Source organism: Coenobita brevimanus, chromosome 58 (assembly GCF_032717465.1).
Source record: "Coenobita brevimanus isolate Jiangsu-jjx chromosome 58, ASM3271746v2, whole genome shotgun sequence".
In the NCBI taxonomy this organism is placed as follows: domain Eukaryota; kingdom Metazoa; phylum Arthropoda; class Malacostraca; order Decapoda; family Coenobitidae; genus Coenobita; species Coenobita brevimanus.
In genome coordinates, this window is record NC_137011.1 from 29,151,043 (window position 1) to 29,171,852 (window position 20,810).

General features: G+C 42.2%; 1 protein-coding gene and 1 non-coding gene across 4 annotated transcripts; one reads left to right on the plus strand and one right to left on the minus strand.

Annotated features, from left to right (window-relative positions):
• Positions 1–301: 301 nt before the first annotated feature.
• On the plus strand, positions 302–17,265 carry LOC145402547 (ATP synthase subunit C lysine N-methyltransferase). 3 transcript variants are annotated; one of them, XM_080274553.1, is made up of 6 exons: positions 302–337; positions 2,504–2,665; positions 8,458–8,584; positions 9,392–9,502; positions 13,625–13,816; positions 15,934–17,265. In XM_080274553.1, exons 2-6 carry the CDS (start codon positions 2,646–2,648, stop codon positions 16,144–16,146), a joined length of 663 nt encoding a protein of 220 aa, XP_080130679.1. In that variant the 5' UTR covers positions 302–337; positions 2,504–2,645; the 3' UTR covers positions 16,147–17,265. The 3 variants fall into 3 exon arrangements, with proteins under 3 accessions (XP_080130679.1, XP_080130678.1, XP_080130677.1); XM_080274552.1 differs by having other exon boundaries at positions 316–337; positions 2,496–2,665; XM_080274551.1 differs by lacking the exon at positions 302–337 and adding an exon at positions 340–380 and having other exon boundaries at positions 2,496–2,665.
• Positions 14,301–14,419, minus strand: LOC145402731 (5S ribosomal RNA). Its single transcript, XR_013897849.1, has one exon. It is a non-coding gene; the product is annotated as a 5S ribosomal RNA (ribosomal RNA).
• Positions 17,266–20,810: the final 3,545 nt, after the last annotated feature.

Genomic DNA, 20,810 nt, shown 5'->3' on the forward strand with positions numbered 1-20,810 from the left:
CCCACCATCCTCTTTTTTTTTATACTTTTTTTTTTTTTAATTCTCATCTTAAATGTCAGGACCAACTTGCCTAGCCTCCTCATGGGGCAACGTAGGATTGGATGATGGATGGATGGACTTTTTTTCAACCACATCTTGCCTGGACTTGGGAGTTTGGACTGATATGATAACGCCCGACAAGAACTCAATCTGTCAGCGATGCTGAAAAACTGGTGAAAACCTTTAACAACAATAAATATTTCAATTCAATTCTGGTAGAAATCTAAAGACGATTTCACGAGGATTCCGACTTCGGAGACGGAGAGGAGGCCTGTCCGCTCTGGCAACACTGACTGATGTAAACAAACGCCTTTGCTTCAATCGCAATCACTTTGTTTTTGGTATTTCAAGTCTTCAGTTACTATTTGAATAGCTTACCTTTGACGTAGAAATGAATGGGAAGGATTCAAAGGGTGATGGGAAAAAAAATACTTGGTAGATGTTGTGGACTAATGATTTTTGCGGAACATAAGTACCGTAGTAGCCAGTCACCAACTATTGTATACCTGTATTAACTCAATACCTGTAGTCGGTAAAATAATACAGGGATGATGTGTGTTCAGCAGTTGCCTGTGTTGATTGAATTTTTGTAGTTTGTCTTTTTTTTTTTCTTTTTTTTTAACATAACCTGACATGCTCGTCCTCCCCCAGGCCTCCTTCGGCAACATAAAGTACTGTATTACATTTTCACCCACATGAAGCATATAAGTTTCCCTTAGTGTCAAGGGGAAGACCCTCAATTTCAGTTGAGTTAACTATAAGCACTTTCGAATCTTACCTAACCCAAGTAATAGAGCCAGCATACCATGGGATTAAGGCTTGAATTTCTGATGTGCACCTTATTTGAACCATTAGAACCACCTTACCAAATCAGTTCGTCTTTCTGATAAACTGTTATATTTTTCTGATTATTTTTGGGAAGGTAAATAAACATTTCATTTGGAATCTGTTTCCCCATTATTTATAGCTATGTTCCGCTGTGTGAAGTTGTTTGACTCGTTAGCTTTAATGGCGGACGCAGTTGAAGGGACTGCCCTAACGTAAATGTTTAACTAATTCTAGCCTTACCAAGCCTAACTGTACCTAATAATTTAATCTAACCTAACTTAACCTTGCATCCAGCTGGGAAGTTTCCCAACTTCACTTTTGAGTACATTAAGCAAGACAAACATTTGTTGATATGGCTTAAGGAATCTATTGCCAGACGCCATAATCCCATATGGGGTGGCCATTTGACCCTGAGTTATTTGTTTTACAGGGAGGGGCACTAACCCACCACCAACCCACTTGACATGTAGGGAGCACGTATGGCTTGAGGAATGTGATGATAAAATCAGCAGGAAAAGGCAATTTACCACCCTGAGGGGGAGCGCGGTAGCTCGGTGGTAAGGTGTCGGGCTCGTAATCGTGAGGTTGCGAGTTCGCGCCCCACCCGGTGGATGCCGTGCTGGGAGGGGCAGCGCTCTCCTGTAACCCTTGCAGGGCTATATGATCTGACGAGGTCTAGCTTGAGGATTAATCCCTTTACCACCCTGAAAATAGCCAGAAAAATGCAAAAAACAAACTGGAGGAATAGCCTTTACCAAATTTTCTAACAAATTTACAGGTTAACAGTAAATTTGCAGTTTTGGACAAAATAGGTTACTCCAACGGATTTTTCTAACATAACAAACCTAATCTACCTGAACTAACCTAACAGTCCTAGCTAATTAACTTACTGGTAATCTTCTTAGCCAAGAGGCATGAATGTAAAATACTGCAAAAATAACAGGTCAATGCTCTTTTGTAATTAAGATTTGTGTTTTTATACAGGATAGGGAAGGGTAAGAGTTTCCTCTTCTTCCCACAATCCAAATCTGAACTGTGAGAGAGAATCAATCATAAGGATGCTTGTAAATCAGGGCTGTGGTTTTTGTCGTGATGAGTTGAAGATGTAAGAAATTATACCCACATATTGAAGAGGGTTCTAGTTGAACCAGAACTACAGTAGCTATCTTAACAGTAAAAGCAGCTTGTGTATGAATATATATTTCTTTTGTTGGAGCATACCTGTATTACAATGCAGTTCCCCATCTCTGAAATACCATACTATAGTCACGGCGCGTGACTCAGAGGTTGTTGCAACCTAGCATTCAAAAGTGCATCTGATTTCGTGTATAATATGAGATGCATGTGATTCGTACATAATGTGTTCATGTATAATAATATTTGTGTATAATATACTCATTCATAATAATATGATACAAAATCGGACGCACATTTTGAATGATAGGTTGCCAGGGTACGATAATGACAACCTCAGACTCGTGTGCCACGACTATAGTACCGGTCAGAATAAAAAAGCTTTGGAAAATTTTGATATTTAGGGGAATAGCTGTTACTGATTTTGATAGTCACTTAAAGTCAGGGCTTGTAGCTACTGCACATTAGTTTAACCATAATACCTAATTTTAAAGCTTTCCAGGACTGTCAGTGTTATTTATTCAAACTAAGCATAGCTGTTACAAAATAAAGATGTAAGACAAGCAGTACCAGTAAACATTCCCAGATGCACTGCTCTGCATAAACTGTCGGTACAAGAAAAGCCAACTAAACCAGAAACAGCAATGGAGCTTACACAGCTGCAGTACGTATGATTTATTGTGCTGAATTTTGTTTGTTTTGTATTTTGTGTATATACGGTAATTATGGCTTGCCTTTCTACAATAGACCCACACTATATCAAACCTAGATATAATGGATTTTGGATGTATCGAGGACCTCTGAGTCCATCAAACTTTTCTCGGCTGTAACAAATTAGAGTCGGTAAATGGGGTGGTACAGTGTACAATACATGTGTTTTCTACCCTTTTTATCCCAACATGCCATGAAATTGCCCTCTTTCCATCATGACCAGTGAGTTGTAATAACAGATTATAGTAATATAGTACTGCAGTCAGGAGGAAATGCTATGATAATTAAGCTTCGAGATGGGAAAATTATGGGCCAAATTAGTGTAACATGGTTATAGCTTTCATTTACAGCATTAAAATATGCTATTGGTGTCACTTCTTTTCAGTCATGTGTCTGAATTCCCACCTGGGGGGGGGGACCATATTTACTGAATTTTTGGCTTTATCAAAGAAGGCATCCCCCGAATTACTTTGATACAGCATGGGTCTATTGTATCATATGTTATTCCACTTCACAAAGTTACATGAGCATGGAAGTGAAAAAGTTACCACATGACAGTATTGTGATACCAACTCTTAACATATGGAAGTGAAACTTAGACCTTGTTGGAGGGACACAAATGAAGAGTGAGAGTAGTGGACGTGAGTTAGCTATTTGGAAGGAGCATGTGGAGTCACATGGCGAGACAGACTGACAAAGGAGGAAGTGAAGGTGCATTGTGGTGTGGATGTGGGTGTGATAGGAAACATTAGGAGAAACACACTGAGGTGGTTTGGCCATGTGGAGAGGCTGGAGAATGAGAGACTGATGAGGAGAGTGTATGTGAGTGAGGTGGAGGGGGGGAGAGGGAGGGGGAGACCAAGGATGAGATGGAGGGATGGAGTGGAGAGGTATATGAGAGAGGAGGGTGTGAGCTGGGAGCAGGACAATGAAATGACAGGGGGCAGGGTGACGTGGAGGCAGTTTGTTGTGGCCGCCCCTTACGGGATTAAGATGTCTGGCAATAGATAGACAGACATGTTTTCTTATCGATGTCCAAGACAGTACAGTACGGTACAGCACTCTAGCTTACTGTATTTGTTAGTCGTGAGTGCAGTACCATAAAACACCATAACTTCGGACGGCGCCCAAACTTTGGACATTTTGCCAAAAAATGTAATAATTCGTTTATTGGAAAAGAGTGCGATATTTGCAAAAAATAATATGGGTAGGTAGGGTAATCTTCAAAGATTATTATGTATAAGTCCTATTAAACTAACTTGAATATGTGTGGGTGAAAAAATTTATTAATCAAATGGAAAAAGAATTGGCATTTTTTAATCCTACGAAACTTGTTCACACAGAACAAACAGTTTCAATTGTAAGAATGTGATTAGTATGATTATATGTGGAAAAGTGTTGTAAGTACTGGGAAGTAAACTGTTATAAAATATATACTGTACAAGCATAATCTTGCTTGAGGTGCATGAAAGGGTACAGCAGGGAAGGTAGGTTGTTGGTTCACTGAAAGCAGTGATGAGAAATGGGGAGGTGAGTATGGAAGTTAAGAAGTCACTGCATGACAGTATTGTGATCCCTACCCTGACGTATGGAAGCAAAGCATGGACCTTGCAAGAGGGGAACAAGTCAGTAGTGAGAGCAGTGGAAATGAGTTACTTGAGAGGAGCATGTGAAGTGACATGGAGGGACAGGTTGATGAATGAAGTGAAAGAATGTTGTGGGGTGGATGTGAATGTGGTTGAGAAGATTAGGAGAAATACACTTAGGTGGTTTGGACATGTGGAGAGAATGGAGAATGAAAGACTAACTAAGAGGGTGTTTGTAGGTGAGGTGGAGGGAGGGAGAGGGAGGGGAAGACCGAGGATGAGGTGGAGGGATGGAGTTGAGAGGTATATGAGGGAGGGGGGAGTGAACTGGGGGGGAGGGTAGTCAAATGGTGGGTGACAGAGCGACTTGGAGGCGTTTTGTCTGTGGCCACCCTTTTGCAGGATTAGGGCGTCGGGCTATAGATAGATAGATAATCATGTTGTGACTTTTAATAAATATTGCTTTATTTTACAGAATAAATTCCTAAATTCGGACAGACAAATTACTGGAAAATACAGACTGTAGGTGTTTGTGTGTGTGTGTGTGTTTGTGTGTGAGTTTACAACCACAGGCCTATTTGGGATGTTTGTTTCTGTGTGTGTGTGTGTATAAGACCAAAGTGTGTAGCTCATTAATACATTCCATGGTGCCATCATAACATGTGCCTGTGTGTGCATGTGTCTGTTGATTTGTGTGCGTGTTAGTGGGTATGTGGGTGTCATTAGAACCAGTAAGACGTGTTTAACATTATATTATGTTATTTCAGTATGCATTTGTTAAGTCAGTGAGGTAGCTACTTGATAATTAAGAGAAGTTTTGTTTAGGAATAAGAGGCCAGTTCCTCTTACAGTTTGGGGTATGTGCATTGCATTTTTATATAATTTTTTGTCTGAAAAAGTTTCTGAATAGTTTTTAGTTATATTTATGGCCAGAATACCTCACTACGGTACTTTGTGATATGATGCATCTTAATGTGATCTCAATTTATGAGCTCAAAAAAGAAGATATTTTTGGCTATTTCTCTTTATGTATGTTTAACGTGGGCCATGAGTGCCCAGTATTTTTTTTTTACATTTTTTAAAAAACTTCTAAAGTGTCCAATGTTTGGACAGTTTGTCCAGAGGTAGGTGCTATTAACCATTCTTATGTTTAAAGGGCAAATACATGGGTTTCCCAAGTTTGGAAGAGCTGTCCGAAGTTAGGAAATTTGTTCCTAACTTCGGACACTTGAAAATAAAAAAAAGAAACACACTAGTTTAACGTGGCTAATTTTTTTTATTATATGGATTCAGTAGGTACTGTCCCTGGCTACCACATGACACCAACAGGGATAAAATTGCACCATTTTACACAGAGTTATTCATTAAAACACATTTAAAAAATGTCCGAAGTTAGGGTGTTTTACGGTACTGTAGCCAGTAGTAGTAGACCCATCTGAACATGATATGGTGGACTGCATGCTGAAGTTGCCCCCCTCCTGTAGCCCACCATCCTTCTTTTAGGGGGGATAGGGAGGGAGTTGAGTGATGTTTGTACAACCAGGCAGTAGAGCCACCTGGTTTGATCCCATTTCGTGAAGGTGTCCCACTCCGGTACCAGTATAATAACCAAGTCTTCATTTTATAAATTACCATACCATTTTTGCCATTATTTCCTGCTCTTAATACAGTAGCAGTACTGTACAGTATTTAGTAAATCAAAGAAAAAGTGCCAGCACAGTTCCATTGCTGTCCTCAAATTGATTTCCCTGTTTCCCAAAATTTACAATACTGTACCAGTTGTAGGTAGGTGGTGGCGACCATCAACCACTGACTTGATGTAGTGCTGCCTACTTCTTCCTTAGCCTTTATCATTCTTTTTCTGTGCCTGCCCTCCTCTCTTCATATTTCTCCCATCTTTCCTGTCACTACTTAATGCTTTTCTTTCCGTTACAGGTGGCTTTACATTGAGTGACAAGCCAAATAGTTTCCTGTAAGCCAAGAAACTATTTACAATGCTGGGTGGTAACCATATAACCAAATCATACGTGCTCCCTACGTGTCAAGTGGGTTGGTGGAGGGTTAGTGCCCCTCCCTGTAAAACAAATAACTCAGAGTCAAATGGCCACCCCATACGGGATTATGGCGTCTGGCAATAGATAGATAGATAGACCATTTGTATGGAAGGTGTGATATTTTGGAACACATCCTGATGTGATACTGTATTTTGGAACACATCACGAACTTATAATGACATTTGCCTGTACAGTCATTCCTTGTTTTTCACAAGTGCTTGGGAACAGACTTACCCACAAAGGGAATATCTGCAAATTAAGAAAATCCATCTATAAAGGTCCCCACAGCCAAAATTTAGCCAAATAATTTTCCTGAAACCCACTTTAGTGCCCCCGAACATCACCAGACATTAGAATGTACAGGCATACCCTGATATCTGGCGGTGTTGTGTACCGGTGGTAGTGTTCAGACAACGAGTTGCCAGATACTGAAGCAATTTTCCCCATAATTTACTGACAAAAAGCCAGAGATGCATTCCAGGCTCAAACCCAAACTCTCATATACCTTAATCAGTAGAGACCAACACAGAAACACCGTAGGTAATGTTATTATCCTCATAAACAATACTATTGCTAAAAACTGGGACATCAAACTTCAATATGCAGGAAGGTGAGGCGTTGGGAGGTTCGATGCTGAGATACGTTCGGGGCAACAGACAGCGAGTGTGGACAAGCACAGGCCAGGCAGGCAGTGTGCTAGTGGGGGTGGGGGAGGACAGGGGAACGGGGAGAGGGACATGCCTGGCAGCGCTGACTTAGTCTATACCAGCCAGCCAAGCGACTTGACCACTCGGTAGGGAGGCAGATGGCCATTTTTGCTCAGCTGGCAGATTAGGTTCTTTTACCAGCTCACAGCTCGAGAGGCCAGCCAGGCTACTTTCACCATTCACTAGGGAGGCGGGTGGCCATTTTTGCTCAGCTGGTAGGTTAGGTTGTATTATCAGCACTCAGCTCAAGAGGCCGGCTGGGCAACTTTGACTGTTTGATGAGGAGGCAACTGCCATTTTTGCTCAGCCAGTGGGTTAGAGTCTATCACCAGCATGTGGCTCAAGAGGCTAGCCAAGTAACTTTGACCATTCGGTGAGGAGACAGACAGCCATTTTTGCTCAGCTAGTGCTGAGAGGGTTGGGAATGGGGGGAAAAGCAAGGGGATGGAGGGAAGACAGGGAGAGCTGTGTGCAACACCACATCCGCATTTGGACGCATGCGTTTCAAACCTAGGGAGCGGCGGAGTGTTCGGACTAGCAAATCGGCAGCTGTTTGGATTGTGAGAATGTTCCCCAATGTCTTTTGTTTGGCGTAGCGAGTTTTTGGTTACAGGGGCCCCAGATATCGGGGTATTCCTGTGCCTGTTTAAAGTGTAGCCATTTTCACATTATTTAAGAGCAGGTTTTGTTAAGTCATCCCAGAATACATCTTAAACTTGAGTATTTTGTGCTGGTTTACTCATTTGTAGATAACTTAAAGTGATAAAGTTGAAATTGCTTAAAGGGATAACTGTACCGTACTTATTTATTTATTCTATCTATCTATCTATTACCAGATGCCATAATCCCGTAAGGGGTGGCCATTTGACTTTGAGTTATTTATTTTACGGGGAGGGGCACTAACCCTCCACCAACCCACTTGCTGACATGTAGGGAGCATGTATGGTTTGGTTATATGGTTACCACCCAGCGTTGTAAATGGTTTCTTGGCTAACCATTAGGTTTGTCACTCAATGTAAAGCTACCTTTAAAGGATAAAAAAGCAATAAGAAGCGACAGGAAAGATGGGAAAAATAAGAAGAGAGGAGGGCAGGCATGGAAAAAGAATGATAAAGGCTAAGGAAGAAGTAGGCAGCACTACATCAAGTGAGTGGATGATGGTTGCCACCACCTACCACTAACTTATTTATTAATTTTTATATTTTTTTTTATTTTTTGTCTTTTTTGTTTGTGGCCACCCTTCACAAGTTCATGGTGTCTGGCAATAGATAGATGGATTATTTATTTATTTATTTTTTTTTTTTGATAATGTTTGATTAATACAATGCAATATGTACAATACTCCATAGTAGATGTTCTGATGTATAATACAACAATGATCACTTAACCATACAACAGAGAGAGTGAACGGAAGGCAAGCAGAAGTGGGCGGAATGTGGGACTAGCGCTTGTAGGTGTGACAGGTGGTGCAGCTGTGGTTCTCAGTGTTATTGCAGCACCTTTTGTTGCACCAGCTCTTAGGAAGGTAAGTGCATGTTTCATAATACTGTCTAACTAAATACTTTGAACTGGTTTGGTCATGTGGAGAGTATGGAGAATAATAGATTGACTAGGTGGTGGGAGATACTGATACCAAGATGGAGGGATGGGATGGAGAGGTATATGAGAAAGGGAGATATGAGTTGGAGAAAGGACACCATGTTGGTGAAGGACAGAGTGACATGGAAGCAATTCTTTTGTGGTCACCCCTTATGGGATTAAGGCATCTGGCTATAGATGGATAGAGAAATAAAGTGAACTAGTGGTGCTGTCGAAATAGTTGTGAACAGTATGACTGGATATGGAAGTAGAGGATGCAGCAAAAGAGAAGTGGATGGAATGAAAGCAAAGAAGAAGTTCAGTTGAAAGATGTCGGAATGTATTGTATTTGAGGTATGTAAAATTATTAATTGACAAAGAAGAAAAATGAATGGCTAAATGAAGATTTGGGAAGAAAAATGAATATATGCTCTGAAAATAGGGAAGAGGCTTGAAAATGTAGGCAGCCAGTCCCTTGTTACTCATATGGGAGGGAATCCTTCATATGGTGGCACTGATATAACCAAGGAGTTCCAATACCTCAGCAGCTTCACTGTCCCTCGAAAGGAGGATAGTGGTCTGCTATAGAAAGGGCAGGGTACAAAATTCAAGTTTCAGATGAGCCTAAGGCTGCACCAACAACTCCACTGTTGTTCTGAAAGTGACTTAATCAGAGGAACCACATAATTAGGATGGCTATGAGTTGGTGCTGAGAATTTTTATACATATCAGTGATTTTCTTTTGTTTGCTCAGGTGTGTCTGCCATATGTTCCTGCCACAACAGAGCAAGTGAGGAACGTCCTTCATGCGTTGCGAGGACGCTCTGGCACGCTGATTGATCTTGGCAGTGGCGATGGCAGGATAGTGAGTTTATAGTATGGGTTATGTCTTGTTTACAAGTAATCCTAATTTAATCCCTTCACTATGATGATGGATGCTGAAGAAGGATGTCCTTGTGTGGTGGAATCAATATACTGTAACTGAGTGGCTTCTCTGGCTAATTATACAAATATCTCTCAGTTCCATCCCTGTGCCCCAGCAGTCAACTGAGCCCATATCCAGATGAACCTATGGTTGCATCTGGTTACTACTACTGTTCTAGCTGTTACTGCTACCCTAGGATGTCTTTTTTATTTTATTCTTGCTAGTACCAGAAAACCATATTCAGCCTAGGAAGAACCTCTTGTAGTGAAAAGGATTCTGAGGGTCATATGAAACTTCTCCAGTTCAGAATGTCACCCTTCACCAGAATAAAATCTGGAGGTAGCAGAAATGAGCCAAAAAAAGTGTATATACAGTATGTAGTAGGTGGGGGTGCCCATCATCCACCCACTTAGTGTAGAGATACTTTGTTTTTAGGGTAGCTCTACATTGAGTGGCAAGCCAAATGATTTCTTGTAAACCAGGAAAGCATTTACAATGCTGGGGTGTAACCTCATAACCAACCAACACATGTTCCCTACATAACAAGTGGGTTGGCGGAGGGTTAGTGCCCCTGTCCGGAAAACAACTAAAAATACTGTACAGACAAGAAGCCTCGGACCAGGACTGACCAAAAGGTGACGACTAAGGATTGTACAAAGGACATGGAATGATTTGTAACATGGAATGTAAGGGGTGCAAATGATGAGGTGAAAGAGAGAGACTGTCCAGGTGCTGGAGGGTGCTAAAGGGGATGTATGTGGATTAACTGAAACTAAATGGGAAGGTGAGAATGGGAGTATGGATGGGGTATATGCACAGGAGTGGGTGAAAATGAGAGGCAAAAGAAGGAGTGTGTATGTTGTGAGCAAGAGATGGAAGGAGAATATAAGAGAGTATGGATCAGCTGGCTCAAGGATTGTTTGGGTAAGATTGAAAGTTGGACTACAAATGTGGGTGATTGTGTGTATGTATGTGCCAACGCAAGATCGTACAAACAGAGTGAGAGACAAATGTGGAAGTGTGCATGGAAAAGTTTGAAAAGGATGAGAAAGTGTTTTTGATTGGAGGTATGAATGGAAAATAGGGAATGTGAAAGTGGATGGAGTAGTTGGTGTGTGGGGTGTGCCTGCAAAGATGGATGAGAATGGCAGTGCTTTAGTGAACATTTGTGCTGGGAGGGGGTTGGTGATAGCCAATACCCTCTTCAGACACAAAATGATCCATACGTATATGTGACGAATGATGAGAAGGGTGGGTGGTGACTTGAATGAATGGAAGGCAATGATTGATTATATGTGTGTGGATGATAGGATGAGAAGGTGTGTAATGGATGCAAGAGCATATAGAGGTTGGGAGAGTGGACTTTCTGACCACCACTTGGTGGTGGTGAGAATCAAGGTCCAAATGAAATGGAGAACTAGACAAAGGGAAGGACAGGAGGAAGTAGTTCTTAAAAGGAGGGCGGAAAGGTTACAAGAGGATGGAAAAAAGGCAGAATATAAGAGAGAAGTGGAGGAGCGGCTTGGTATTTTTTTATCGGAGCAGCTAGGGGATGGGGAAGGTGTGTGCAAGATATTTGCAGAAGAAATCTGTGCAGCATGTACATGGTGTGTGGGGTGAAGAGAAGACAAAAGGGGATGCAGGGAACAGCATGGTGGAATGAAGAGGTGAGACAAGCTGTGGCACAAAAGAAGAAACCATATAGTAAGTGGATGAGAAACAGGGGAGTGGAAGAACATGAGAGTACTAAGAGAGAGTTATATGTAGAGAGGAAGAGAGAGGTGAAAAGATTAGTATGAGAGAGTAAGAAGAGAGTGGATGAGGAATTTGGAAGGAATTTGACTGTAATGTGGAGGGAATGGAAGAATATCTTCTGGAAAGAGGTAAAGAAAGTTAGACGGGACGTCAATGAAGTTTGTTGGGGAGTGAAAGATAGAAATGGTAGATTACTAATGGGGACAGGAGAAAAAGTGAGCAGATGGAGAGAACACTTTAAGGAATTGTTGAACATAGAGAATGAAAGTAATGCAAGTAGACTTTTAAGTGGCTGGGGAATGGCTGGGAGGTGTAAGGATGTTAGAAGAGAGGAAGAGATCAGTAGGATGGAAGTTATGGAAGCGATGAAGAAAGTCAAAATGTGGAAAGCCCCAGGAATTGATGGAGTGTGTGGTGAAATGGTGAAGCATGGGGGAGAGAGAGTAGTAGTAGAATGGATATGGAGGATGTGCAGATTGGCCTGGGAGGAAGGTAGAGTCCCGGAGGATTGGAAGTCAGGCATAATTATTCCCCTGTACAAAGAAAGGGGGAAAAAGGAGTGTGTGGTAATCATAGGGGTATTTGTCTTCTTAGTGTAATAGGAAAAGTAGATGGTAGGATGCTGATTGACAGAGTTAGGGAAATAACAGAGGAATTATTTGGAGAAGAACAGGGAGGTTTTAGGAAGGGGAGAGGTTGTGTAGATCAGATATTCATTCTTACATCTTTACTGGAAAAGTTTCTAGGGAAGGGAAAGAAGTTTATGCAGCTTTCGTGGATCTGGAGAAAACATATGGCAGGGTAGATAGACAGGGGCTGTGGAAAGTATTAAGAATATATGGAGTAGATGGGAAGTTGTTTAATGCCATGAAGATGTATGTATGAGGGTGCCAAGGCTGCAGTGCATGCGGATGGTGAACTGAGTGAATTTTTCTGTTTGAAGGTTGGATTGAAAGAGGGATGTGTCATGTCTCCATGGTTGTTCAGTCTGTTTATAGACTGGATTATAAAAGAGATACAAGGTATGGAAGTGGATGTTGGAGTGGCCCTCACGAGAAAGGGCAGTGTATGGAAACTCCTTGTACTGTTGCAGATGATACTGTGTTAAGTGAAGATGAAGGGGAGCTGCAAGGCTTGGTGGATGTGTGTAAGAAACGGAATCTAAAGGTGAATGTAGGGAAGAGTAAAGTTATAGTCTTCAAGGGAAGTGAAGTCAGTGAATGTACAGTGAGGTTAGATGAGGAGGAAATGGAAAATGTGATTGTATTTAAGTACTTGGGTAGTGTGATGAGTAAGGATGGAAGTTTAGAGGGTGAAGTACTTGAAAGGTTGCAACAAGGAAGAAAGGTTGCTGGTTCCTTGAAAGCAGTGATAAGAAACAGGGAAATGAACATTGAAGTGAAAAAATTACTACACGACAGTATTGTGATACCAACTCTAACGTATAGAAGTGAAGCTTGGACCTTGTTGGAGGGACAGAAGTCAAGAGTGAGAGCAGTGGCAGTGAGTTAGTTGAGAGGAGCATATGGAGCCACATGGAGAGACAGACCGACAAATGAGGAAGTGAAGGAGCATTGTGGTGTGGATGTGGATGTGATAGGAAGCATTAGGAGAAACACACTGAGGTGGTTTGGCCTTGTGGAGAGGATGGAGAGTGAGAGACTGATGAGGAGAGCGTATGTGAGTGAGGTGGAGGGGGGGAGAGGGAGGGGGACACCAAGGATGAGATGGAGGAATGGAGTGGAGAAGCATATGAGAGGTGGGGGGTGAGCTGGGAGCCGGGCAGTGAAATGGCAGGGAACAGGGCAACATGGAGGCGATTTGTTTGTGGCCACCCCTTTCGGGATTGAGGTGCCTGGCAGTAGATAGATAGATAGATGCCATCAGACTGAAGGAGTTAAACACTGCAGACATACACTTTATGATTCTGTTTAAGCTTCTTCCAGATTATTCTGTTTACTAGTGGGAAATCTGTGGATAATAAAGGGTAGTAGTTACAATGCAGTGATTTGAATGAAGATTGAGAAGTTTTTATATTTAAGACACATCACTGACATATGGCAAGGTAGTATGTGAATGTCTTTGCCAAGGAGGGGGAGTCAAGATTCTGGGGCATGAATGATGAGTGAATGAGAATGTGGCACATTCACTTGGGCAGATTTTTTGTTAACTTCGCCTTATGTCATTTTTTTTTCTGGCACTCTCAAACCTACCTCACCTCACCTTTAAGTGAGAAATGAGGTGTGGATGATGATAGTGATGAAAATTTTTTACTGTACCATATCTTAGTGGCAGCTTTGTTTTCAGGTGGTGGCAGCTGCACGTGAGAGAGGACTGAGGGCTACGGGTGTGGAGCTCAATCCGTGGCTTGTGTGGTACTCCCGGTGGGCTGCGTGGCGAGGGGGTGTCTTCTCCACAACCTCATTCACCACCGCAGACCTCTGGCACACAGACCTCTCGGCCTTCCATAACATCGTTATATTTGGAGTTGAGGAAATGGTGAGTAATGCTATGTTCCCTCCAGTTGTTTTAGGTGCATATTGTTGTGGGCTTGTAGTTTACAGCATTTCTTAACATTTAATTTTATGCATTTCACCTCTGTACAATATATCCATAGCATATCTGTCAAGCCATCTATCTACTGTAGAGCCATTTTATGCATTTCACCTCTGTACAATATATCCATAGCATATCTGTCAAGCCATCTATCTACTGTAGAGCCAGATGCTGTAATCCCGGAAGGAGTAGCCACAATGAATCACTGCCATGTCATTTTGTCCTCCACCATCAGGCTGCCCTCTCTCCACCTCACACCACCTCATTCATATGCCTTTCCACCCCATCCAGTGGTATGTGATGGTGACCATCCATCCATCCATTGCCAGACGCCATGTATCCCAAACGGGGTGGTCAAGGGCTTAGAGTTAATTGTTTTACAGGGAGGGGCACTGATCCTCCACCAACCCCACTTGACATGTAGGGATGCCAACAGCATCTGGTGTTCCCAGGCGGTCACCCATCCAAGTACTAACCAGACCCAACGTTGCTTAACTTCGCTGATCGGACGGGAAGCGGTGTACTCAACGTGGCATGGCCGTTGACAATGGTGACCATCATCCACTATATTGATGAGGTTCTTCCTATTTCTTCTTTTCCCATTTATCATTCTATCTTTGTGTCTGCCCTCCTCTTTTCCTATTTCCCCCTTATCTTCCTGTCACTTTTTATTACTTTTTCCACTTCAGGCAACTCTCCATAGAGCAACAAGTCTAATGGTTTCCTGTAACCCAGGAAAGCAACTATAATGCATAACCTTCTTTTGTGACACAAGTTCTTCAGTCACTGCCCATTATTGTTCTCCCCAGCCACTCCATAGTGAGGGGTGGAGGGGGATGCCTTTCACCGCCCATTATTGTTCTCCCCAGCCACTCCATAGTGAGGGGTGGAGGGGGATGCCTTTCACCACCCATTATTGTTCTCCCCAGCCACTCCATAGTGAGGGGTGGAGGGGGATGCCTTTCACCACCCATTATTGTTCTCCCCAGCCACTCCATAGTGAGGGGTGGAGAGGGTTGCCTTCTTATGGTGGCACCAATATGACTGGGCAGTGGAGCTACCTGGTTATAAAAATGTCTCTCAGTACCCTCCCTGTCCCTGGAAAGGGAGGACAGTGGACTGCAGAAGGGCAGCTTCAGCCAGCAGTCAACCAGGTTCATGTTCCGATGAGCCTGGGGTTGTAAGTACTACTACTACTCCTCCACAGTGTTCCATTACTTCATTAAAACAAGGTCACCATCAATTATCCCACTACACATTAACTCCAGTGTACTCATCTCATCACCCCACCTATAGTACTAGAATAATTTTAGTGCATCAGTTTCATGGATCATAGGAGTCCTGGAAAGCTCAAATCAGTTGCAGAATTAGAGAAAGAAGCTAGGATTCTTACAGTCACAGAGTTAATAGGAAACTACAGGCAGTTCTCATTCATAGTCTCACTTGAAGCTATTCATTATTAAGTTGTTGAATGATGGTAGCTGGGCACACCCACCAGTCAGTCACTTGATGTAGTTCTACCTTCAAGTTGCTCTTCACTGAATACCAACCTAAATGGTTTTGTGTCACCTAGGATTGTTGTGTTGGGTGGTTACCATATAACCAATAGCGGGTCACGTGGGTGAGTCACTCATGTCAGGTGTGACTTGTAAGAGGTTAAATCTGAAGGGTAGTTGGGGTTTATTGCTCACATAATGCCTATGCAAGCAACTGGTCACTCAGTTAATAGTGTCAGGACTGATTAGCCTAGCCCCAGGCCTCGATGCACTTGATGGGAAAATAAAGGATTGGATGATTGATGAGTGGGTGGATGAATTAACTTTTTTTTTTTCACTGAAAGTTCCTTATTATCCAATATATATATATATATATATTTTTTTTTAATTCCTTTTTTTGTTAGTCATGAAACGGAAACTTTCAAACTTTCTTCCACATAGCGCAGCATTTTGCCAGCACACCTAGATTCTAAATGGCGACTGGTTGTTCAGTATTGTATTTATTGCTAGCATTTTTCCCAGGTAAACCAGTTTATGCAAACAGTACCCACTCATTACACACAGATGCCAGACCTAGAGGCTAAGCTGCAGAGGGAGCTAAGCAGTGATGGGCGAGTAATAGCTTGTCGATTTCCACTGCCCTCCTGGCAACCTCTGGCAACCCTTGGAGAAGGCCTGGACACAGTTTGGCTGTACAAGAGACCTGAAGACACATGGGGTAGCAGAAACATCACTACAGCAGAAGAAAATAACTTGAGTACAGATGCAAAGACCTAAGATACACAATATAGCAGAAACATCACAACAGCAAAATAATGATAATAAAGCTGAGGTAATCAGTCAGTGATATATGTAGCTAGTATATTTTGGGGTTATGTGCCTTTAGTTTAGTACCTTTGACTGTAATGGTCAAACCTCAGCATTTTATTCAGGCTACAGGCAAGTTATTTTGTGCACCTTAAGGAAGTTTTATTAGAAGATTAACAGTCATACTCTTTTTACTCAAACTTGATCTTAATTGCCATCTGTCCATCTTGAATGCTGTATAGCAGTGGAATGTCCATACAATGTGAAATTAGTCACAATGGAGTGTTATGGAATAGATGTAGAGCCATAGCATTGTCTTCTGCCTCTAAGCTCTACGAAAAAGCTGCAAAAGGACAAGACTCTTGGCCAGGAACTAGTGCTTGATTAATGCATTCAGTGCCATAGACTAATACTGGTATATCATATATTATTTCACTCAGACCAAAAGTAGAAAAATTTCTTTTGCTGAGAAGGAATTCAGTAGTCAAACAGCTATAGATTTTAAGTTGTAATACCTGTACTGGTGTGGACAGTATACAGATTTATGCTGTTATCTCATGGGCTCATGTTCTCGTCAGATAAGGCTTTCCAGCACTTCTCCCGTGGTGATGTACTGTATTTGCACATTATGGCATATTATTCTAATGTATGTTGTGCCTTTATGTTTTGAAACAGACAGCCAAAAATATCCATGTCTATCTATCTATCTATCTATTGCCAGACGCCTCAATCCCGTTTGGGGTGGCCACAAACAAATCGCCTCCAAGTCGCCCTGTCCCCCGCCATTTCACTGCCCTGCTCCCAACTCACACCCCCCTCTCTCATATACCTCTCCACCCCATCCCTCCATCTCATCCTCGGTCTCCCCCTCCCTCTTCCACCCTCCACCTCACTCACATACACTCTCTTCGTCAGTCTTTTACCCTCCATCCTCTCCACATGGCCATGTACATGAAGATATTAACAGATATAAAAATAAACTGGTAAAGAAGAGATGTTAGGGAGCCTCCATAACTGTTAAGAATGTGGGACTAGGAGACTTAGCATAAAGAGAAGTTACAGTATACATACATAAAAGTCATTGTAGAAACACGGTGTAGCTGATACGATAATAAATTAATGTAATTTAATATTAAGAGTATGGTATTTTTATTTTAGCACCATGTATTTTAGTGTTCAGTCTCTGAAGTTTTTCCTTCATCCAGTTATTCAGTAGTATTACATCACTGTAACTCCTACCTTTATAATATTCAGGTTTCATTTTACATTATAAATCATGTTTCTTCATAACATTAAATAAAAGAAGATGAAGGACAGCCATGATGGTGCTGGTGAGAGATGCTGTGGAATTTTTTTTTCTCCCCATTAAGAGGTGCCCTGTGTAGGAGTGGTACATATTTGCTTCGTGGGTATGATCATCATGATTAGAAGCAGAGTAATTAAAGTGCTCCAGTCATATTGAGCCTGTGCAGGTTTATATCCAAGGGGTAGTTGGGGTTTATTGCTCACATAATGCCACTCAGGGATGAGTGAGGCTGGTCACTCTCATCTTAAGTGTCATGACCAACTTGCCTAGCCCAGGGCTCCTACACTTCTCATGGGATGGCATAGGATTGGATGATAGATGGATAGAAGCAGAGGATTAATAACAAAATGATGGGTTGCTGATTTTAAATGGTTTTTAAACCTAGGAACTAAGTCTTCCTTTATTAATTGATGGTGTCTTATAAAGGCCATTAAACAAAATGTTAGCTACCGCATCTGACTTCCTAGATGGTTATACTGTAAATATTCTGCTCATATTTTCATATAAATTATGATTATTAATAATGTATGAATTAGCAACAGCTATTATAGAGTGTTCCACTAAAGTGAATGTATTGTAGTCTAATACTGTACTGTTAAAAGGGGCCAGAATAGCTCAGTGGTAGTGCTCATGCTTCACGACTGCAGGGTTGGCAATTTGAGCTCGTACGTGGGTAGTGTATTTCTGGTGAAAGATGTAGTGGTCTTTCTAAGGATCTCTCCTTGCCCTGCAGGGTTATCTGGACCATTGGTCATAGCTTGGGGGATTCGCCCATTTTATGAAGATGGAAATTGTCTTCAGTTTTTTTTAAACTAATTCAAGTCATGAAGTTATTAATGTTGTTAATTTCTTGAAGTACCATAATAAATCTTCCTATTACAGTAATTATGTGGCTGTTGTGTATACATACGCAACGACTTATCTTGCTCTCGTGTTCCTGAACTTGATTCTTCTGAATTCCCCACTCTCTGGCTTCGGCTTTCCTGTCATTCTCTGACTAAATATATCTGTGCTGTTTACTTATCCCCTAATTCTACTGACTATCAAAAATTCTTCGACTATCTTACTTCTACGATGGAACACATTCTGTCCATTTCTCCTTTCTCTGAAATCTCCATTCTTGGAGATTTCAATGTTCACCACCACCTTTGGCTCTCCTCTCCTTTCACGGATCCACCTGGTGAACAAGCCTACATCTTTTCTATCCTTAACGACCTAGAGCAGCTTGTACAGCACCCTACCCGTATCCCTGACCGCCTTGGAGAGAGCTCCAACATTCTTGACCTCTTCCTCACAACTAAACCTTCAGCTTACTCTGTTAATCTTTTCTCTCCGTTGGGCTCCTCCGATCACAACCTTATTACCTTAACCTGTCCTATCGCTCCAGTACGGCCTGCGGACCCTCCAGGGAAACGTCGTCTCTGGCATTTTGGAGCTGCGGACTGGGAGGCCCTCAGGCAGTACTTCTTTGATTTTCCCTGGAATGATTATTGCTTCCATGGCCGTGAGCCATCTGAGTGTGCCTTGCGCATTACGGAGGTTATTCTCTCGGGCATGGAAGCATACATTCCTTTCTCATATCCTTTGACTAACGCAAGAAAGCCTTGGTTTAATCACGCTTGTTCTAATGCTGTCCGCAACAAGGAGAAGGCCTACAAAAGGTACCGGAGCCAACCCACCCCTGAATCACATAATCTTTACGTTTCTGCCCGGAATCGTGCTAAGTCTGTTCTTCGCTCTACTAAAAATAATTTCATCCATACTAAATGCTCTCAACTCTCCAACTCGAATTCTTCCCGCTCCTTCTGGCACCTTTGCCAAAAATCTTTCTAACAACTTTACCTCATCATCCTTCCCTCCTCTTTTCTACTCTGATGGTTCTGTAGCTATTTCTTCTACTGATAAAGCAGATCTCTTCGCACAGACTTTCTCCTCCAATTCCACCTTAGACGATTCCGGTGCTGTTCCTCCATCACTTCCCCCCTCTGACTTCCTCATGGCTGACATTAAAATGTCTTCAGTTGATGTATTTTCTGCCATTACTGGCCTCAGTACTAACAAGGCATATGGGCCTGATGGGGTCCCTCCTGTTGTTCTCAAAAACTGTGCTTCTGTGCTTACAACCTGCCTAGGCAAACTATTTCGCCTTTGTCTGTCAACTTGTACCTTTCCTTCTTGCTGGAAGTTTGCTCTCATTCAGCCAGTCCCAAAGAAGGGTGACCACTCCCAACCCTCCGACTATCGTCCAATTGCTTTAACGTCCTGTATTTCAAAAGTTTTCGAGTCAATTCTTAATAAAAAATTTTAAGGCATCTTTCCTATCACAACCTTCTTTCCGATCGTCAGTATGGGTTCCGTCAGGGACGCTCCACTGGCGATCTTCTCACCTACCTTTCAGACTCCTGGTCATCCTCCTTTCGGGACTTTGGCGAAAGCTTTGCCATTGCACTTGACATCTCAAAGGCTTTCGATCGAGTCTGGCATAAATCTTTAATTTCCAAACTGCCCTCCTACGGTTTCTATCCTTCTATCTGTACCTTCATCGCTAGCTTCCTTTCTGGTCGTTCTATAGCTGCTGTCGTAGACGGCCATCGTTCTTCTCCTAGATCTATCAACAGTGGTGTTCCTCAGGGCTCTGTCCTATCACCAACTCTCTTCCTTTTATTCATCAATGATCTTCTAAGCTGTACATCTAACTCTATCCACTCATACGCTGATGACTCCACCCTTCACCTTTCCATTCGGTTCCCGCAACGCCCATCTCAACAGTTACTTCAAGAAACAAGGGATGAGGCTATGGCACACCTAATGTCTGACTTGGCTCATATCTCTGATCTGGGGTAAAAATAATATGGTTGTCTTTAATGCTTCTAAGACTCAGTTCTTACACCTATCAACCCGACAAAATCTTCCACAGGTATACCCACTAATGTTTAATAATATTCAGATTAATCCTGCATCATCCTTGAACATGCTTGGGGTTTCATTTACTCGGACTTATCTTGGAAAGATCATATTGCATCTCTTGTAAAATCTGCTTCCAAGAGATTGGGTGTGCTAAGCCGACTCCGCTCTTTCTTTACCCCTGCACAATTGTTGACTCTATACAGGGTTTTATCCGCCCCTGTGTGGAGTACAACTCTCATGTGTGGGGAGGCTCCCACATACAGCTCTTCTCAATAGGGTGGAGTCAAAGGCTTTTCGCCCTCATTAACTCTCCTCCTCTTACTGACTCCTTCAACCTCTGTCTCTTCGCCGCACTGTTGCATCTTTATCTCTTTTCTATCGCTACTTTAATGGTCACTGCTCCTCTGAACTGTCTGCTTGC